The 20,597-nt window shown below is 40.6% G+C and overlaps 1 protein-coding gene across 2 annotated transcripts in view; it reads right to left on the bottom strand.

Moving 5' to 3' along the window:
* Nucleotides 1–20,597, bottom strand: part of PLPPR1 (phospholipid phosphatase related 1) — a 144,101-nt gene that overhangs the window by 380 nt on the left and 123,124 nt on the right. For both annotated transcript variants that reach the window (XM_052700620.1, XM_052700621.1), the window contains exons 4-7: nucleotides 18,780–18,912; nucleotides 9,836–10,086; nucleotides 3,594–3,770; nucleotides 1,888–2,019 (exon numbers count right to left, since the gene is read on the bottom strand). In XM_052700620.1, coding sequence (XP_052556580.1) covers nucleotides 1,888–2,019; nucleotides 3,594–3,770; nucleotides 9,836–10,086; nucleotides 18,780–18,912 — 693 coding nt within the window. The remainder of the gene's footprint in view (nucleotides 1–1,887; nucleotides 2,020–3,593; nucleotides 3,771–9,835; nucleotides 10,087–18,779; nucleotides 18,913–20,597) is intronic.

Here is a 20,597-nt window from a genome sequence, read left to right as displayed (position 1 = left end):
AAATGCAGAGATGTGACATTTGTCACCCAACCAGCGTAGTGCTTTAGAGGAAGAAATGGCTGCAAATGTGACTGCTGTCTGTTGCGAGCTTATGACAGGCAGCTTGAACTGAGCCCTGCTCCTGGGCTGTGAACACTCACTAGCTGTTCTACAAAACAAGGTGCCACTTTTTCCTGGGAATTTTCGAACTGGACTGAATTCTGTCCAGAGGCACACGTCAGTGTGGGTTCATAGCACTCCTTACAGTCACGTAGCTAACGCCATCTCATGTGCCTATCCTCAGTCACTAAGACTGTAAACAACATAATGTAAAGTCACTGTAAACAACATAATGTCATTTCACATGTTTGGCTTTGTGTGAAGTGCGTGTGTAGATCCTACAGCTCAATGCTAGGCAACTTACAGAGCTTAAAACCATTAAAACCATTAAGAAACCTTACGTGGAGAGTAAGTATGGCAAAACACAGGCATGCACAAAAGTCCTCTTTGTGTCAAAACAGATAGTGCTGATTCTTGGAAGCCAGTGTCCAGGAGCTTGGTAGCAGCACTGGTTTGTCCTCAAATCACACTGCATATGCAGGTTTTGTGTGCATGCAAGGAAAACACGAGTGGGGACAGATGCAGAAATCTCCAAGAGAAGGATATTCCCTATGTCAGAAGGAACACTAACAAGCAGCCACTCCAGGGATTAATTATAATAGCTTCTTAATAGCTTCAAAGTAGGATCATATTTTTCTTCTCTTTCTTTTTTTAACCCCTGCCTATTAGGTGTATGGTCATTTAGAAACCTATACCCTGAATCAGACAAAATTACCTTCTTGATTAGAGCGCACATCATCAGTTAAGGCTCAGTCCCTACCTGCACCTCTCAGTCCAGAAGCTATAAATAGATGACTAGACAAAAATTTTCATAATCTGTAAATGCTTTTACCTTTTCTGTCATATACAGTGCAGTATAGAAGGATTTTGTTTCTGGACTGCAAGTCCACCAAGAGAAAACTTCATGCACAATCATTTGAAAGTCTTCCAGCAGAGTTTTGCTACAAGTCAATCACAACTGACTATTCAATTAAGCAAATTTTTTCCAAGTGTTAGAAATATCTTTTCCATTTTCTTTAAATGATTATTTTCAATTAATTTGCCAAAGGTTTGAAAAAAGATAGCACTAACCTTGCCACAAACCAAGCAGACAGCTAATGCAGGAAGTACAATTTAAAGGACAAACTCCACAAGGGCATTTCAGACAACTGATGAACTACAATTCCTCCTTGTTCCAAGGAATTCTTGGCAGGTGGCATTTGCTTGTTTGTTTTGGGTAGGTTTCATTTATGCCAACACAAGCTATCCAAAGTTAGCTGTTTAACAACAACATCATCAGTGATCATAATTACACTAGCTTTTTTTTTGCAAACTTGAGAGAAAGTTAGCTTCTTTGATGGCTTAGATAGAAAACAGTATAATATTTCTTAATTTAGAAGTTACTGAGCAGTAATAAGGATAAAAATCTAATTTTTATCCTCACTGGACAGCGCAAGTTATCCTCATGATTATAAATCTTAAAGTAAATCTTTAAGACATCCCAAAAGCATTCTTAAGTGTGATTACACACTTATCTTTACTTTTCTCTCAGTTTACTGTTCTAATCAAAACTCTGTTATTGCACAGAAGGCATGTGAAATCCTACTGATTAAGTTCTGGATGTGCAAGAGGAGAAGAAGATCTACAGAATTTGGTGGCTCAAAGGATAAATGCCTTTAAAAAATCTCCCCTGATGCATATTCTCATTGTTCAGTGGGCTTAGTATTAGGAATGAAACCAGCTCCAGTTTTTAGTCTGCCGTATGGAAAATACACTTTGTGATGGTATGGGTGAGCGGATTTACAGTACCTGTGCACTCAGTGTCTCCAGAGGACTTTCAACTCTTGGAAAAGCCATTAATGGCATTCCTCGTGGGTCTTCAGGCTTCGGTTTAGAAGGAGCTCCATGGGTGCCCTTAAAGTTATGGACAACACATATCCCCTGCACAATGTGAAAAATGAAGACAAACATAATGAAGTCAGCATGTGTTGTCCAGAGAAGTAAATCACAGCAATTCCCACCCAGGTCTCTCAACTGCAAGTTTTTGCACATAACTTCACCTTGGGATTTTGAGTAGAGGCATTGTCTGTCTCATTTGGCTGCAGTGCACTGACTGTCATCGTTGGCCTTCTGGGTATCTTAGTAAAAGGGTTCATCCTCTTGGCTGAATCCTTCTCAGCTTTCTTTTGTTTTATACAGCAGACTCCCATCATGTCTGCTTTATCATCACAAAATCTAGGATTAGGTTGTTGCTGCACTGTCTCAACCAAATAATCCCTTGAGATTGTGACTTCCAATTCCAAACATTAAAAACAGCTCATTCAGTCACTAGTCATTCCTCACATCTGGATGGCACCAAGCTCATTTAGCACCACAATTGCATAATTCCAGCACAACTCCTGCAATGTTCATCCTACAAGGCCTGCTGTTGTGCATGATGATACCAGTGAGGCCTCACCTTACACATATTTGCTTAGGGTTTAGGAACAGAATGGAAAGAAGGCATGTAGAAACTCATACATCTGCTGCCAGAGCATATCCTGCAGCAAGTTCCTTGCTGGCTGTTTTTTGCTGCTCTTTAGATCTGACTAAGGAGTAGGATGCAGCCTGGGTGAATGGTGATTGTGGAGTATACAGAGAAAGAAAATGTTTGTAGCTACACAGTGGATGGTTTTGAAGGATATTGCTTTTAAATGGAATTATGAACATTTTGTTCTTTTGTAACAGTGGGAATCACCTTGAGTACTGTGTGGGGTAAATCCTCAGCAAGAGATCCCTCACCATGCAAAACACACCACACAATCAACAGTGGAGTAAGTAATGCTCTAAGTCTAGAGGAGGACACTGTTCCAAGATTCTGAGGAAAGGCTACTGATGGCATGTTTTAATACATGTGATTATCCTAATGAACCAATCAAATCACAGAATCATCAGGGCTGGAAAAGATCACTAAGATCATCTAGTTCAACTGTTAACCAATCACTGCCATGTTCACTATTTAAGTAGTTCTGTCTCCAAGGGAGTTTCTCCTGACTTTCCTTTCTATTGCACTTCTTCTGTGGTCAAAAACAAAGAGGAAAATGAAGACTACTGCTCAGAACCCCAGAAAAACTCTGTACCCTACATTTCTGCCCATAGAAGGTTGCCAGCAGTTTAGCAATATGTGAGGGAACGAGTCTCAAACATTCTGCCTCTCTTTGGACATTAACTGAAATCCTACACCATTTTCAAAGCATTTTTCCGGGAAAGTCATGTGAAAGCATGGTCAGTTAGTTAAAATAAAATAATCTTGAAATACACATGAATACACAAATGTCATCATATTAGCCTTATTAATTAATATCAGCTTAATTTCATATTAGAGTTTTCTCTGATGACACACTCATGACAAGGGGCTAGAATTAGTTCCTAACAATTGGTTTAATTAGCTCCAAGAGACCACAGGAGAGGAGCAATATTATGTTTATTTCAAACACATACTTCTAAAAGGAATGGGGAAGAATTGATAGGCTTACCAGAAACAAGGCGACTGCACTTCCCAGGATGAAGCCTGCGATCACATCTGAACAATGGTTTCGATACTCGGAAACACGATTCAGCCCGGTGAGGAATGCAGCACACAGGGTGCCCAGGCACAAGACAGGTTTGGCAAGCCTGCTGCTCTTTGTTTTAATTGTGCTTGTGATGTACATCTGAAAGAAGTACGACCAAAATTGAAAAGGAATTTGGCACAAAGCTTTTTTTTTTTTCCTTCTAGTCATATCATAATTCAGCAGGGATGTGACAAAATCCACGGTTCATGAATAAAAGCCTTGAGAAATGGAGGAAGAGATTTATGATAACACAGCGAATACTCTCACGTAAATAAAACAGGTTCTGAAAAGTGATGTTTCAGGATGTAAAATATCCAATCAACTGTATTTACTATGTATTGGATTTCTGAGCTATTATGTACAGCTCAGTTTCACTGTCTTTACCTTTTTAAGCACTTGCTCAAATGGCAGCAAATATGTGCTGAATGTAAATGACAAACAATTCCTGCAGAACTGTGATGAGAACATAGTGGAGCACATATTCATGCCACCTATAGCCTTCTAAGCAGTAGTCAGGTTAAGAAATAGATTCTTAGCATTAAGAGGAACCACTACAGACACTTTCTGCAAGGCAAAATGAAATTCAGAATAAAAGAAAGGTTTCTTTCAAAGCAGAGTTGATTATGAAAACATAATTCTAGCACACGAAGTTTCACTATGCTCACGATGTTGTTTAGTGAATTCGACGTGTTTTAAGCAGTTAATAATTTATTCTAAATGCATTTTGAAAAAAAACAAGCAAACAAACAAACACAACAGAACAGTAAAAACTTGTGTCACAGTGGCTAGTCATTAATTCCAGAGCCTCAAAATGCTGAAGATAAGCAAATTGAGTCTGATGAGAAAAACAATACAATAAGATGATTTTCATCAAGCACAGGTACCTACAAGAACGCCCAAGATTTGTTAAGGGCAGGCTGACAGAGCTGGCTGTTCAGCCTGGAGAAGAGGAGGCTCTGGGGAGACCTGAGAGAGGCCTACCTGTATCTAAAGGGGCTGTAGGGAAGAAAGGGACAGAATCTGTAGCAGAGTCAGTTGTGATATAACAAGGGGAAACAGGTTCAAACTAAAGGAGGGGAGATTTATCACTGGACCTGAAGAAGAAGTTTTTTTACAATAAGGTTGGTGAGGCTTTGGCACAGATTGCCTAGAGATCTGGTGGATGCCCCATCTCTGTAGCCATTCTAGGTCAGGCTGAACTGGGCTCTGAGTACTTGATGGAGCTGTAGGTGTCCCTGTTCGTTGAAACTGAAATGATGTTTCTCAAGGCCACCTTGTCCATTGCCTCCTATATATCCCTTTCTTCTGCTCTACTATATGTATTATTTCATTTAAACTTTCTCCCTGTCCTACTTTTTTTCCTCTTTCTCATTATCTGGTCTATCAAATGCCTCTGGTGCTGGCTTCCCCTCTCTGGCTGGTGTTAAACAAATTAGCCCTAAGACCATTACAACATTCTACCTTTAGATGTGGGCACTGACCTGCTGGTACATAAAGGAGCAGAACAACTGACCAGTGGGGTATATCTGCTCGTACCTGGACAAAACTACTCTGCCAGCTGACAAGCAACTGCACTACTGAACTTTTAACAGCTGAATTTGCTAGATCTCTGCCTGAGGAAATGAAGTCTTCTAGTGAACGCATCAGATAAATGTGAATTCAATTTGTGAAGTGGAACATTATATAAAAGAACTGAGATGGGACTAAGTTACACTGAGGGCTCCTGCTCCCTTTGTTTCTCCAATCCGACATGGGAATGCACACACCTTGAAATGACAGCTACCAAATGACACTAGGTGGCAATCTTGCCCCAGTTTTGCCGGTAGCTTGAGCTGAGCCTGACCAGCACTGAAACTCACGTTAAAGCTTTTCTTTGGAAACAATAGGGAAAAAATATTATTTAAGTGAAGAGCCACTGTGTGAATAATTACTGCCCCATCCTTTCACCCTGTGCATTTTCTTCCCGCAGAGGCCACTTCAAATGAGCAATTCAAAGATTGCTTTCTAATTCCCCACCAAAGCACTGCTGCAATTTACAACATCCAAAGGAAAATAATTACTTCCTTAAAGCAAGAATGCAGCCCTGCTGTGACAGCTGCAATCTCCAGCTAGAGAGATCAATTCATCCCTGCTTATTTTCTTAAGGCTAAGAGATGAAATGATGTTTAGCTTACTCATGCCAAAATCATAGAACTCTTCGGGTTGGAATGGACCTTTAAGATCATCTAGTTCCAATTCCCCTGTTACAGGCAGGGACACCTCCCACTAGTTCAGGTTGCTCACTACCTGCCCTTATAAGAAGACCCTTCCCAGATTTCCTGTAGGCCCCCTTCAGGTACAGGAAAGGTGTTATAAGGTACCCCTGTGCCTTCTCCAGCCCCAGCTCTTTCAGACTGTCTTTGTAGGGGAGGTGCTCCAGTCCTCTGATCATCTTTGTGCCCTTCCTCTGAACCCACTCCAACAGCTTGATGTCCTTGTGTTGGGGCCCCAGAATTGGATGCAGAACACCAGGTGGGGTCTCACGAGAGCAGAGTAGAGGGGCAAAATCACCTCTCTCAACCTGCTGGTCACGCTTCTCTTGATGCACGCCACAAGGCCTTCTGTGCTGCAAGTGTGCATTGCCAGCTCATGTTGAGTCCTTCATCAGCCAAAACCTCCAAATCCTTTTTCTCAGAGCCATTCTCCTTCCAGCTTGTATTTGTGCTTGGGATTGCCCTGACCCAGGTTCAGGACCTTGCACTTGGCCTCAATGAACTTCATAAGGTTGGCATGGTCCCACTTCTCAAGCCTGTCCAGGTCCCTCTGGAATTTCTTCTCTCTAGTATGTCTACTGTACCACTCAGTTTGTGTCATCTGCAGTTTCACTGAGGGTGTACTCAATCCCACTGTCTGTGTTGCCTACAAGGATGTTAAATAACACTGGTCCCAGCACTGATCTCTGAGGAATGCCACTCATTACTGGTCTCCACTTGGACACTGAGCCATTGAACGCAACTATCAAAGTGTGACCATCCAACCAATTCCTTATCCAGTGAGTAGTCCATCCTGCAAATCCATTTTTCTCCAATTTGGCAACCAGAATGTGATGCAGGACTCCCTCACAAATGTAGGAATTTCATTACTACAGATGGGATGTCACCTAAAGCACTCAAGATTCACACATCTTGGCAGGAAAACATAAACTTGTAGTAAAGAGAACATTTTTAGCAATGAAGATAATTAACCATGAAAACAGACTGCCAAGGGAAGCGATAGATTCTCTATCACAAGGAGGGTTTTAAACGAGACAGGCTGTTTTTTCTGGATCTGTGCTCCAGTTCATCCACAGATAATCAAATGAGCTTGGAAATTACTGGGTGAGATTCTTCATTTTGGTCAAAACTTGGGATCAGTGTGGCTTTAGCTTTATTGCTTTAGTCCCTAATGCAAAGACACTTTTTGAAGATTCTCACAATATGTTTGCCCCTTCAGTTTTTCAAAGCCTTATGTAAGGGCCCAAAATCTCAGAGAAAATTGCTTGAATTTGATTTCCTACACGCTATAGGGTGTTTGATAAATTCCCTGGACTACTATCTATGAGGTAAAATTATTTACAAAACACTACATGTGAAAATGAGTTGTTTGATGTGTGTGTATGGGGAGAGAGGGGAAGAGGAAATGAATATAAAAAGATGTGAGGAAAGGAGAAAATTGATATACAAAAATAATTAACATATGCTTTATCTATATAATTTATTCAGCTTCCTTAGTGTATTTATCAGCACTCTCAAATGATGTATTTAGCAATGTGCAATGTGTGATAGTAGCATTCATCCCGCATCTCCCATATATTTTCAGACAGACCAAAGCATAGATAGCCAAGAATTTTTTTTTCATTTGCAAGTTTAAAATAGACAGACATTTTTATATATGCCTGTATTTATACACGTATGTAAATGTATGCTCACATATATTTATAACATATGGTGTATCTGTGCCGAGGAAGGCTGAGTGGAGGAGTCTGCCTAGTCCTGATGTAGAAGTGAGGGAGATTTATTTTCCCTGGAAAGATTACAATTTCAGCCCAGTTCTGCAAGTTTACTGTCCAGGATATTGCATCACTCTAGTGTTGTCTAGGTTGTGACAACCATCATGAGGTGGAGTCTTCTAGTCAGATGGAAATGACAGAAGGAGTTGTTTGTGGATACTGCTAGGTCAGTGCCTAGCTTAAGAATCCTAAAAATACTAGCAAAATGTTGACAAGACTGCCTTGTTGTAGCCTTTAGCCACAGAGACCATCCTGTGATTGTACAAAAGCTCTCATTGCTTGCTCTCACTTCAGAAAAAACAAACAGGAGAATTAGCAAGAGGCTACAATAAGAGATCATTTAAATGCAGTGAAATACTTTAATTTTATGTGTTCAGGTTGAATATCACTTGCTGGATGCCCTTGTAGCTGATTCTCCTATGACCTTTCTCAGAGTGCCTAACCAGGATACCTATATGCAACTTGACATTTTATTTTCTTCCCTTTTTTGGGGGGGGTCAGAAATGTTCAAAAACTAAGGAATATTTCTAACATGTCATCTTCTCTTGAGTAATGTCCTTAGAAGCACACATTACTAATTATACAGCAGTTTGCACTATGTATTGAGACAACCCTACCTGGGAGGGCTTACTTGGAAGACTAATAAAATTGCATTAGATATAATTCCAGTTCTGATGTAAGCATGGAATCCAGTGCTGCTGTTTGACTTTTCTTTGTTGTTTTTTGTTTGTTTTTACACTTCCCCTGCTTTAGGCATACAAATTTCATCTGTGCCTGAAGGAATTAAAAGAATCATATTTTGGGTTCTCAGCTTATTTGGCAGGAGACAAGTAAAAAAAAAAAAAAAAAAAAGCCTATTTGATTAATTATAAAACCCACATTATGGAAAAGAACAACACAAAGCCAAACCAACTACAATGGGAGCACTGTCACTAGCAAAGTAATGAACAATTCAGTACAGAAATGTCTCTAAAGGATTCTTGAGAATCAGTGACAGCACCTTTAGTGCTGGAGGATGCTCTCAAGCACCCATACTGTATGGCAGTATGGGCTAAAATTGTACTGCAGACTGAAAACTTGTGGCTCAGAAAGAGTTATGCCTTAGACCTTAAGCATCTGATGCAGGCCTCTCTTATTTATGCAGCTGTCCCACAAGGGCTGAAGGCAATCATCCCCCTTGGTGCCATTCGCTTCCCTCTAGTACCAAGGAGAAAGCAACCCAGGTGTTTCACAGCCTAGGGCTAAGAAACACTGAACTGCTGGAGACTTAAACTCAGGATGGAAAAGTAGTACTCTCCTTCAGCTGAAATCAGCCGTTCCCAGAAGATGTGCCTTCCTAGAAACCAAAGTCCATGGAAGGCATACCCAATCTGAATCCTGAAGCAGCCATCCTAATATCCACCATGGAATCACAGAATCACTGCTGTTGGAAAAGACCACAAAGATTATCTAATCCAACCATTAGCCAATCACCACCATGCCCACAATCATAATGAAAACAGCTTCTCTAACACTGCAAAGTCTGCTGGGAACTCTATTTCACGCATAGTTTGTATTGCTCGGAAGTATTGCATGCAAAATATTATGAGCTTTGCAAATACTTTCCAACAATTCCTGATCAAAGGAGTTAACAGTTGATGTATCAGTCATTATTCACACAAAATTCAATGGAAACAGAAAGTAAATGAAACAGTGGGTGGCCTCTTCTTTACATAGCAATAACGGGATGTTTTATCACTTGCTACGAAAGGGTAAAATATTCAGTAAATAACCTGTCAAGATTTTTCTCAAATTCAGATGACCTATAGAGAGACTGCCACTCATTTGGGTCTGGCTACAGGGGGAAGAAATTTCTGATTAAGTTAATTGAAGTTACTTGAAGGCATCTGAGAAAATCAGCAGCAAAAATGAAATTAAAAGCTCATGCCTCTAATTACATGGTGCTACAGAAGCAATGAGAACTTGGTTTGCTTTTATTATTACTAGTACAACAGAGAGGGAAGGGGATTCTTGAATGGATGAAGAGGAAAGCTATTCCTGAAACAAACCTCTTTTCCTTCAAAAATACACTGTGTGACTCCATTTGGATGTATGATGCTGACTCTCCTACGAGTCAGCAATCATCCTCTCTACTCACCGTGGCATATAAAGCTGAGTAGATGCTTAAAGCAGCATGTTTGGATGGAAAGGATCTCCTGGCCTTTTCAATCACCTCCACATCCCCAGTGCAGATGTTGCCATTGTTGATGAACTGGTGATGGGTCCGACAGTCATTTCCAGTGTAGTTGGGTTTACACACAGTCAGGAAGTATGGAGCCAAGTTCCCAGTCACAACCTGGCCAGCATTTACAAATATGTCAGTGGCAAAAAGTCCAAATGCAAACACTCCTGTGAGGAAAGGTTAAAAACAGTTATTAATCAGACAAGTTTAAGACAATCTTGGTACCTGAAGGAAGAAATATAACAAGAGGTGAAGGAGCAAACACTGCTGTCATTATCTGGAAAAGGCCCCTGCTGACTCCAGCAGAGCCCTGTATCAAATGTATGACACAGAACAGCGAGTGCTTAAACTATAGCAGGTGCTTATCTCAGTACCTCCAGAAGGAATAGGAAGAAGTCTGAACATGGCAAGTATGAGAATAAAGATTTCTGTAAGTCAAGCTCTAAACCAAAATGTAAGTTATAGATTTCACTGAAAACTCTGCATCTATGCTGCAAAGTTTTGTAGTCTGAATGTCAAGCACAAATTTTTTAAGAATATTTAAGAATTTTTGCCAGATCTGGGCCAAAAATGGTAATAAGTGACCCTGAGCTATAAAATAAAAGCCTAAAGGAGTAGTACTGCACTACGACACCATACTGCCATTACCTTCAAACATCTTTTGTCTTTTGAATTGTGATTATTCTGTAATCTTATGCTGTTAAGGTTCTGATACAGGAATATTTGCCAGGTCCTTTAGGATAAATTCTTAATGCTTTGATGCAGGAGAAATTTCCACACAGGCCCAGCTCAGTTTATGTTAGCGGAAGCACATACCCTCAAATGCTAAAGCAGACAGTGTGCACTTGAAGCCAGGAGCATTTGCAGGTTTGTGGAGAATTCCTTGCTTGAAACTGCAGTTGTCACATCCTCCATTGACTCCCGGTGAGTGTTCTCAGCAACTAACACAGCTGCTATGAACATCTAGATGGATCTTGACTTGAAAGAGCTCACTACATACCAAGGTTTCCAGTAATGTCAAACCCAAACGTCTCAAAAGACTAAATCAGCTCACCTTTCCCCCCACCCATCACTAGAATAGATTAAAGTGTCATGTAAAAACAAACAAACTAACTAACTATTCATTTTTGGTCTAGGAATGCTGAAGATCATATATTTTTGCCCCCTCTGTCCTGCAGCTTAGTACACAAAAGTCATTTGAACATGAGATTGTATTCAAGAACAACCAAGAGTGGGCACTCCAAGAAAAATAGCTTATCTTAGGAGAGCTACAATGGTTACAGTAACTGCATTGCTTATCTGTAGTGACCTAAATAAGGAAAAAAGTGCTGGTGCAGTCTGATAAACAAAAATAACAGGGCGTCAGGAATGTAACAACATTGAAAATGCTTTATATCAAATTAACAAGAATCAAGTACAGTTCCGCAAATATTGTAATCCTGCCTGTAGGTAACAAAAATCAGCAGGACCATAACTGACAGTTAGATCTTTTTCAACATGACAGGCCTACCTTCACGGGACATTTGTATGGACAGGAATGTGAAATGAAGCCCATAACTAAAGAGCAATGAATGATACAAGAGTTCAGTAGGACGCCCTGGTGCTGCCCACTCACCGAGGTGCTGTGGCTGACACAGCCATGTTGCAGCACAAGTCCCTTGCTGGAGTGTCAGTGGTCCCAGACTGCAGGACTGGCCGACAGGAAAATGGAATGTGCTGACTCTGCTCCTTTAATCCCTTTATCCCTCTGTAAATACTGTAAACCCATGGTTTTACAACCACTGACACGAATTCCTCATCTACATTAAGCAGCGCATAAGCAAGTTCAAACAAAAAAGCCTGTAGTTAGCTTTTTGGCTGGCAAAGCATGAATTCATGCCAGAAAAATCTTGCTTTATGTACTGTTCTTTGACCAAATTAAAAATAAAAATAAAAAATTAATAAAAGACAAAGCTTGCTTTAAGTGGTATCATTTTGATGTGTTGTGCAAATCACGGGGAATGCAATGAGGATTATTACCCAGCTCTTTATAATACTTATAGGAAGTGTAGAAGCCAGACAAATACTGCAGTCTGACCCATGGCCTCCATGGCAAAGTTGGTACAAGTGAAAAACTGAGGTGTTTCAGGAAAAGCTCATGGGCTTCACACAGTTATTTCACTTCCTGTGCAGTGCACAGGTACACAGGCAGCATCTTGCTCTGAAAAAGAGAATTTCAGTATCTGCATTTTCCCAATAATTGGTAGTGCTGAAAGCACTGGCTCAGACTCTGCTGAGGGCTGCAGTACTCTGCAGAACAGCAGAACAAGCCATGTCAGAACAAGCCAGAACAACCCTTTGTCAAGCTTTCCATTGTGATGCATATTGATCTCAGTAATTCCCCTCATGCAGTTCTGCCAAACTGTGCATTATGGAAGTCTCAGCGATGTGCAGCAGAGATGGAGGCCTTGCAGACTGATTATACATCACTTGCTCCCTGGAGACTACGCAATGGAGCTGGTTCTAATTGATTTAAAGTCTAACACCAGTGAGTTTTGGTCGTGATGGAGTCCCTTGATGGTTTACATCAGGAATCCATCTGTTCAGCCAATTTGTTCAATGACCTACAGCAGCCAAGTTAACTGACCAGGGCATGAGAATGCATTGATGTGGTTGCTAGGTTTTTGGATGCAGACAAGCCACTGCTGGAAGGCTTCATGTAAAGAGTAATCAGCCCTTTGCTCTTTACAGTCATCCAGCTGAAGTTTGTGATACAATGCCACAGAGAGAGCAGGAGAACTTACATACTTTGGTGGTCAGGTTTAATGGAGGTGATACCATCCTGCTAAGGAGCAGTGCTTTATCACACTGTGTTCATTCTGACCCAGAAAACCTGGGAATGAACTTTAGCTCATAACTTGAAACATGCTGAAGAAGGACATACACAGCACTAGGCACATTAAAGTAGGAGCTGTAAAAACACAGTCTGTGTAGTTGGTTGTTCACACAATGGATGCATACAGGATTATTTAAGTTACTTAAAGCCACTCCTTCCCCTCACCCACATGTATCACACAGTTTGGCTGCAGAAAGAACCCTTAAGTAATGAAAGATCTTCTCAAAAATGCTGAGGACAGACAACATCCTTATAGCTCAACAAAACTTTACTTGGAGGAAGCACCTAAATCTTCATCAGCTTCATTTCTGAATCCTTCAGGTTTAGCTTCTTCATTTACATCTCCTATAAACTGCTGCCAAATAAATCTCCAAGCATAAATCCTTAACTGTAGGGCTCTCTCTGAGTCTAACATGCAGCACCAACCAAACTCCCCGTATGTCTATCTGTAAGCGTTATCACCTCCAGCTTTGTCTACTGCTTTGGCTAACAGAAGCATGTGCCCTGAAGAAGGATACAACTCTCCTCCCTCACTGTTACCTTAGCTGACTTGTTTCATCCCTGCAACTCTTGTCCAAGCTCTCTCTTCTTCCATTCTGCATCTCTCTGACATCATTGGCTGCAGCTGCTTCTGACTCCATGGAAACTCTCACTACTACAGATATTTTAAATGTCACTGATTTGAAACAAAACACACACAAACAAACAAAGAAAGGAGTTGGACACAAGCTGCTGAAAAGACAATGGAAGAAAGAAGTGAGACATCAATTGGTGGAAGCGGGAATGAGGAGGCAAAATACTTCAATAGAAAAAAAAACTACAAAACATTAGATAAGGTGACATAAGAAACAATGTATTCAATAGCTCAGGGGGCATCAAAAGCTGTGCTCTTGGGTAACATGTTGTCGGGTCTCCTACAAAGTTCACTTACTGAGGAACAGCCCCTTCTCCCAGTGTACAGTCTAATGTCTGAATTTATCACACTTTTAATTTCCCAGAAAAAAAACTTTCATATTACACATGGATATTTGCATTTCCACAACCTCTTTCCCATTCCTATGATTTTTGAAGAGCATTAGAGTTTCAGTGGAGGGAGTCCCTGGAAAAATTGGTTCTACACAAACGCTGATCTTCAACCAATCTCTGCAATTTTCCCTCTAATGGTCCTATGCATCCAATTAAGTCATCAAAGCTGTGTGAAGCAGTTGATAGCAGGAAAGGATGCATACAAAGGGACCTGGACAGCTTTGAGATGCGGATCTGTAAGAACCTAACGACATTCAGGAAGGCCATATTAGGAAGATATTCACTCAGAATGCAATGAAGTCCAGGCACAGCTGCCCAGAGCAGCTGTAGATGCCCCATCCCTGCAGGTGCTCCATGCCAGGTTGGATGGGGCCCGGGCAGCCTAAGCTGGTGGGAGGAAACCAGCCCACAGCAAGGGCTTGGGGCTGGTAGGGCTTTAAGGTCTGTTTCAACCCAACCATTTAATGACTATATGATTTTTAGTCCTGCAAACTAGATTCTACTAAACCACCCTTTATATTTTAATGTGTATTTATAAAGGAGACCTGTATTATTAGCCATTTTAGAACTAGAGGGGTGGAGGCTGCAGGAAAATTTACTGCTTGCTGTTATTGCAGCAACAGGCTCACAAGCAAGCTTCTTCAGCAATCATAATCAGATCCCACAATCAGTTTTTATCTCCTGGGAAAGATTCTACCAAGTCCCAGGCATCTACTGTCTCCTCTGTCTACCTGCTTCCTTCATGAGTGTCCTTCCTAAACACTGCTTCTTCAAGACATAAGAAGAAATTCAGTGCAAAAGTGCTTTGGAGCCTCAAGACTGTTCTCCACAGGTGCAGGTGATTTCTTTCTGCTTGCTGGTTTATGACTCTCAATTTTCACTCAGACAGCAGTCAGCTTAGAGCCTGGGAGCAGCAAAGTTTGGGCTTTCCCCAAAACAGAGACCCAATTCTGACTGTGGAGGTTCTTCAGTGATAAGAAGTGAGACCTACGGTAGTTTAAGCTGCACATCCAAATACTGGCTGAGCCCTCCTGCAAGACAGTCAGTTAATGACATCGTGTGCACTGTGTCACTGTAGAAGCAGGCAGAAGGATAAGGTCAGGCTAACTATGTCTCGCAGCTGCACAGGGAATAGACATCAGAGCTCTGGGGTTTATCTATCCCATTACAATAAAGTCAGTGTGTGTGTAAATCTTGTAAACCTTTATTTGCCAAACTAAGGCCTTAATTTGCCGAAATAAAGCCTTAATTTCATTATTTAGCTGCCTACTGTGAGCTGGCCCCATGCTTTAAATTAAGCTGTCAGCAGAAGCTGATCTGTACCATTTGTTAACTGCAAATTATGCAGCTCCAGAGTAAAAGCCACTGGTAACAAATACATGAAGCAAGTTGCATTTCCAAATATCTAGAGAGACTACTTGCATGTTATCAGAGCTTTGCAGGTCTACAACTTAATCACATGGATTAGAAGCCTAATATACCAATATTGAAAAGCAGCAAAATGCACACTCTGGTCACCCTGCCAGACTGAGTCAGTGAGGTCTGAATCTCAGTCCTGGGGGTGCTGTTGTGGCTGTATCTGAACACACTAAATCCTTGACTAAGACCACTAAGGAACATTAAAATAATGTATTCCTCTGTTTGTAAAACAAATAATGAAGTATAGCATGGAAGAGAATGAAGCATAGGGCAAGATGTTAACAAGGGTACTGATCAGGAAATCACCACAAGAAGAGGGGAATAAAAGTACAAAATACTGTGCAATGGGGAGAAGAGGCTGAAGCCCAGGGAACCATCACTCTTCCTCCCTGATTTCTCAGAGGTCTGGGATAAAAACTGTGCATTTTGGTATCTGTAGTTCTTAAAAAAACTTTTGTGAGGGCTGAGGAGTGGATGGAGGGGAGAGATGTGAGTAAAGGATAGCAGTGCCGCACTGATATTTTAGACAGAAAAAATGACTCCAAAGCAACTGCACACCCCTTATTTGAAGTGAAAATCTCAAAAAAAAAAAAAAAAAAAAAAAATCTGTAGAAGAAACATAAAAGAGGAAGATGGAACAAATTGCAATGTATAATAAAGTCTGAGGTTTCCAAGCTAAAACTGCTTTCTTTCTTTCATAAAGGAATTGATTTTCTAAATATAGGAACGCAGCAGTTTTCACCCATCTGGGATGCAATAAAGGACTTGATATATGTTGAAAGAAGTTGAGAGGCACTTTTTCACTACAAAAGGTGAAACAACTAATATTTGGGCCAGTGAGAAAGAAAAAAATTTTGTCTACTTTTCTGTGGACAAAGAACCAAGAGGGAATTTAAGATAAAGCTCAATTGTTAAAGTCCCCATGAAACTCATAAAGAGAGAACTCTAGGACAGACAACTGTGAGGGCCTGGGGAAAGAATAAGTAGGAAGCAAAACAGGCAAGGTATGAACATGAATTAAAATAATCATGAGGGATTGTGAACATCCCAGGGGATAGTGGAATTTTGGTTTTGCTTCATTCTTTGTACCACTAGTGAGTACAAAAAAGTATATGCTTTAAAAGCAAGAGGAGAATCAGCTCAAGTCTAGCAAATAAATGCAACAGATCCCGCAGTGATAATGTGGCGTGAGTGCCCACCTTTCATATCACTAAAGACAGCCTGAAACTCCTTGCTTGTCACATGAAAAACAAATTTATTCCCTTATTCTTAAAGATCCATTTTTCCTTGCATCCTTAGCTACTGAGGCAGGGACAGACTAAAAGCTCTCAAAATGTACCCTTCTGAAATTAGTGTTCATTTTCCTTAAATGTTAACAGCAGGCACAATGATTAGTATTTCCCATCTCCCATCCTGTTTAATAGTAACTGTCACGACTTAAAAGATGAAGCAATATTCAACAGAGCTCAATTACTACTTTTTGGAGTTACTGATGTTTCTTGCTTCCATGTCTGGGTCAAAAAGAATGATCAGATTTTAAAATTCAAATAAATCTGTATCAAGACTAAATTGGCAGCAAAGTTCCTTGTAGCAAGTCATACCACTCACAGGATGTCTTGGGAGAAAGCCTATTTTATATTTCTGCCACTTTTGGACCTCATATTTGGAAGAAAAGATTCGTGAGGAAATCCATGTAGGAGTAACTTGTTAGTCTCTCCATAGCCAAGCATCCGTAGAATCATAGAAACATCATCCAGGTAAACCTCTTTCTGGAATGAGAAGCTTGTGAAGCTAACTTCCCTGATGCTCCAGCGTGGGCAACAGCTGGCCAGTCCCTTTCATGTTTCCAAACATATTTGGAATTTCAATAAAGGAAGAGCAGTTATTATTGGTTGTTTCATATATGATTTCACCTGATTTTCAATCATTTCCTGGCAGAGGCAGGGAGGTTTCTGACAAAAATGTACAATCAGTGTAGTTTAAAACAAAACCAGCACTTGAAGCTATTTCCAACAAAGTCAACTTTTTCTCTAGAAGACAAAGATACAAAGATTGATTTCTTTATCAGGCCCATATCCTGCTCCTCTGTGAGGGTCCATTGTATCATCATTGTCCCCTCCTCATCTACCAAAACAGTAGAGGAAATGCATAGGAATAAAGCTAGCTCAAGTGAAAGCAGGGCAGAAAAGTGCAATTATAAGAAAACACACAGAGCAAGTGCTTAGCCTCCACAGTTTAACCTCTTTTAGTACTGATCCCGCAGGCCAGAATATTTGATTATGGCTCTGCAAAGCATGCTGAATGTGCTGCAATGGCTATCAGCCCTGAGTGACTTAGTGGAGTCCAGTACCCTGCTTTTCTCTTAATGGCAGTTTACTATCCATCAATATATCCTAGAGGGTATCTGAAGTTCAAGGGTATTTCGCTTTTAATGTCTTCTGTGGTAGTGAGCAGCACACGGGACAGGCTTGGGTAATGAACCACAGGTGGCTTGTCCTCATACACCACAGTGTGTGGGAAGGTAAAAAAGCATTTCACTTCCTAACCTCCATGCATAGAGCAGGAGGCACAGAGAGGAGAGAGAGAAAGAAAACCATGGCTCTTCAACCTTTGTGGCAATTATTTGCTGAGAACGAAAACCTGCAGGTGGGGCCATGCTCTACGCAAACCATGCGCCCTTCACCATGCTCACACCAGCCCTTTGTTTTTTTTTTCCCCTCAAGAAATCAGTAGTGACAGGGAAGAAACGATCCAGGTATTTTCAACTTTTTGTTCTGCTACTACTTTTAAAGCTCAGCTTTTAATTCAGTTTAGGATTTGGAAACCTTGAGGGAATAGTTAGGTCCACTGCCAGTGCCAGGGCGGAAATAAAGCTACAACCCCTTCCCTCTTCCTGCCCCAAAAGGACCTACAGGGTTGTCACCTCTGTGGTCTCTGAGGCATTTTTATATTGAACTTGTGAAAAGGGCATAGTGGTTTTTAAGTACAATAGAAGTAAACTCCACACTTTATTGATAGAATTTCTTCACTGTTTTCTCAACAACTAATGCAATGAAATATCTAAAAAAAAAACCCCACAGAATAAAAATATGAATGCTATTTTTATGTGGGCTCTGGCCTTTTTTATGCTGTGCTCAGCTGAACATTATGTGCCCGAGCTGTAGAAGTTAAAATTAGAGATAAAAAAGAAAAATCCAAAGAGATGGGCTGCTGAGAACTGATTTGTAAGTAAAATGGCTATCGCACACAGAATAGCAATCATGGAATTATTCATATGAGCATTTGATTGGCATAACCTTTCTCCAAGGGTCCAGAAGAAGCATTAAGCTCAGCAGAGCAGGATATAAACCAGGCCCAGGCAGCATGATATGGCACATTTCAAACATTACCTTGCAAATCCCGAGGGGGACAATTCCTCTAAAGTGGAATTTACCTGCAAAGATTTCGCAGCTTAATTAACTTTGTGCTGTAGATGGTTAGCATCTTTTGTTCTATTTTGATGCAAAGAGGAAGTAAATTTGCAGTGCTAAAGATGCTTACCTATAAAACGTATGATTCTTCGAAGCAGTGGGTTCAGGTAACAGCACTCTCCAGTCAAAATAGTTTTCTCTTGGATAATTAGGGCTTCTCTGGTTGACTTTATGAAATACATGGATATCTCCCCAATAAAAATCTGTCAGGAAAGGGAAAGAAACAGACATAAGAAACGTGACATAAGCAAATACTGAAACAAGAGTGTCTCGTTCCAGCCCACAGAAACTACTGCACCCTTTTGCATTCTGGGACACTGCACTTCCACAGCTGAGATGTAATGCCATGACCCAGCTCCCTGCCAAGAAAAAGATCTGCTGTTCTCATGTTCTGGGGCAAGACACTCAAAATTTAAGGCCTTATACTAATTTCTGGAATACAGGGAACAAAGAAAGCTTTAGCATGACTGTGGATCACAGAAGCACTTATTTTTACTACTACTAACACAGAATGTCATGTCCTGGGATTACCATTTAAAATTTACAGACAGGAGTGACTTCATAGATGGAAAGCTTCTATCCAAGTAGCAAAACGGAAGGTGATTTTGCAGACTTCCATCCCAACATTCTATCAGCAAGCCCCCACAACGCTGAATATTCTTTACAGCTTTTACACCTTCTTAGAAATACATCTGTCTGAGTCTGCCATACAGGCAACAGAGCTCTTGCCACTTCTGAAAAGAGATTTAGATGAAAGATATCCCTCCATTGGAAACTTGTCAGGAGTTGCAAAACCCTTGAGATCACCAAACATTTTGGAGGTCATATGCTGTATAAGTACTAAGCCAGTAAAAATTGTCAAGATATGAAGGCAGCACAGGCAATTACCCACAATATTACATCACTTGCATGGTTCCCTCCATATCCTGGCTTGGTGTGGTGGTACTGCTGAAAGGCTGGATGAAGTCATTGCTCTTTACACCACAGTTGAGCCAGTCAGCCATAGACTGCACACACAGGGCAGTATGAAGGCCACAGGAAGAGTTCTGATCTATTTTATTTACCATCTGTCCTGCTTAATGTACCAAAACACCAAAATGTAAATCTCCAGGGATCTATTGATTTTCACGTTAACTGTTCTTGCCTAATAAATATATATTTTGTGAACAGAACATTCATTTTTTCCGTGGAATATGATAGCTGTTTCTGAAATGGATTAATAAAAAGACCATTATTATAAGACATGCAAGAGGAATCCATAATAGTCAAAGAAAGCTATTACTGAAGCGTGTGCACATAAATGTACACAGATACAGAATTAGCACAAACCTCAAGGAACAAATTCTAGCTCACTTGGCTGGGATGGTATGCTGTTTCAAGGGCAAAAATTTATCCTTATTAAGCCAGATGAGCATCCTTATTGATTATTGACATTCAAGCCAAGTATGCTCAACCTCTTTGCAATTCTAACTGCTGATGGTGAGAGATGTAGTTGTAAAATGTATGTCAATAATGGCATCTGGGGGGTAGGAGTCAATTCATGGGAGTCACACTAAAATATTGCCTTTATCTCATTTCACTGCGTCTCCTCTTAACAGAATTGGCAAGCAGTTCAATAAGCTCAGCTCCCTAACTATGAGGCAGGGAATTAAGAAGCAGGCCATCTGTAGTAAAGCAGTTTGAAAGTGACACTGTTTCAAGTCATTTATTGTCTGACACGATAATACTGAGAAGTTTGAGTTAATGCTCTGCCTTTCTGCTTCTCTGCCTGGGGCAGTACATTGAGGAGGAATGCATGCTCTGAGCAAATTCTAGTCTGGGAAGACATGAGATAGCTGACTTAAAAAAACCCAAACTTTTCAAATAAAGGTTAGGTATAAAACATAAT

Source organism: Tympanuchus pallidicinctus, unplaced genomic scaffold, assembly GCF_026119805.1.
Source record: "Tympanuchus pallidicinctus isolate F22 unplaced genomic scaffold, pur_lepc_1.0 scaffold4, whole genome shotgun sequence".
NCBI classification, from domain to species: Eukaryota; Metazoa; Chordata; class Aves; order Galliformes; family Phasianidae; genus Tympanuchus; species Tympanuchus pallidicinctus.
The sequence above is the reverse complement of the archived record's forward strand: the minus strand, read 5'-3'. Positions and strand labels throughout refer to the sequence as shown.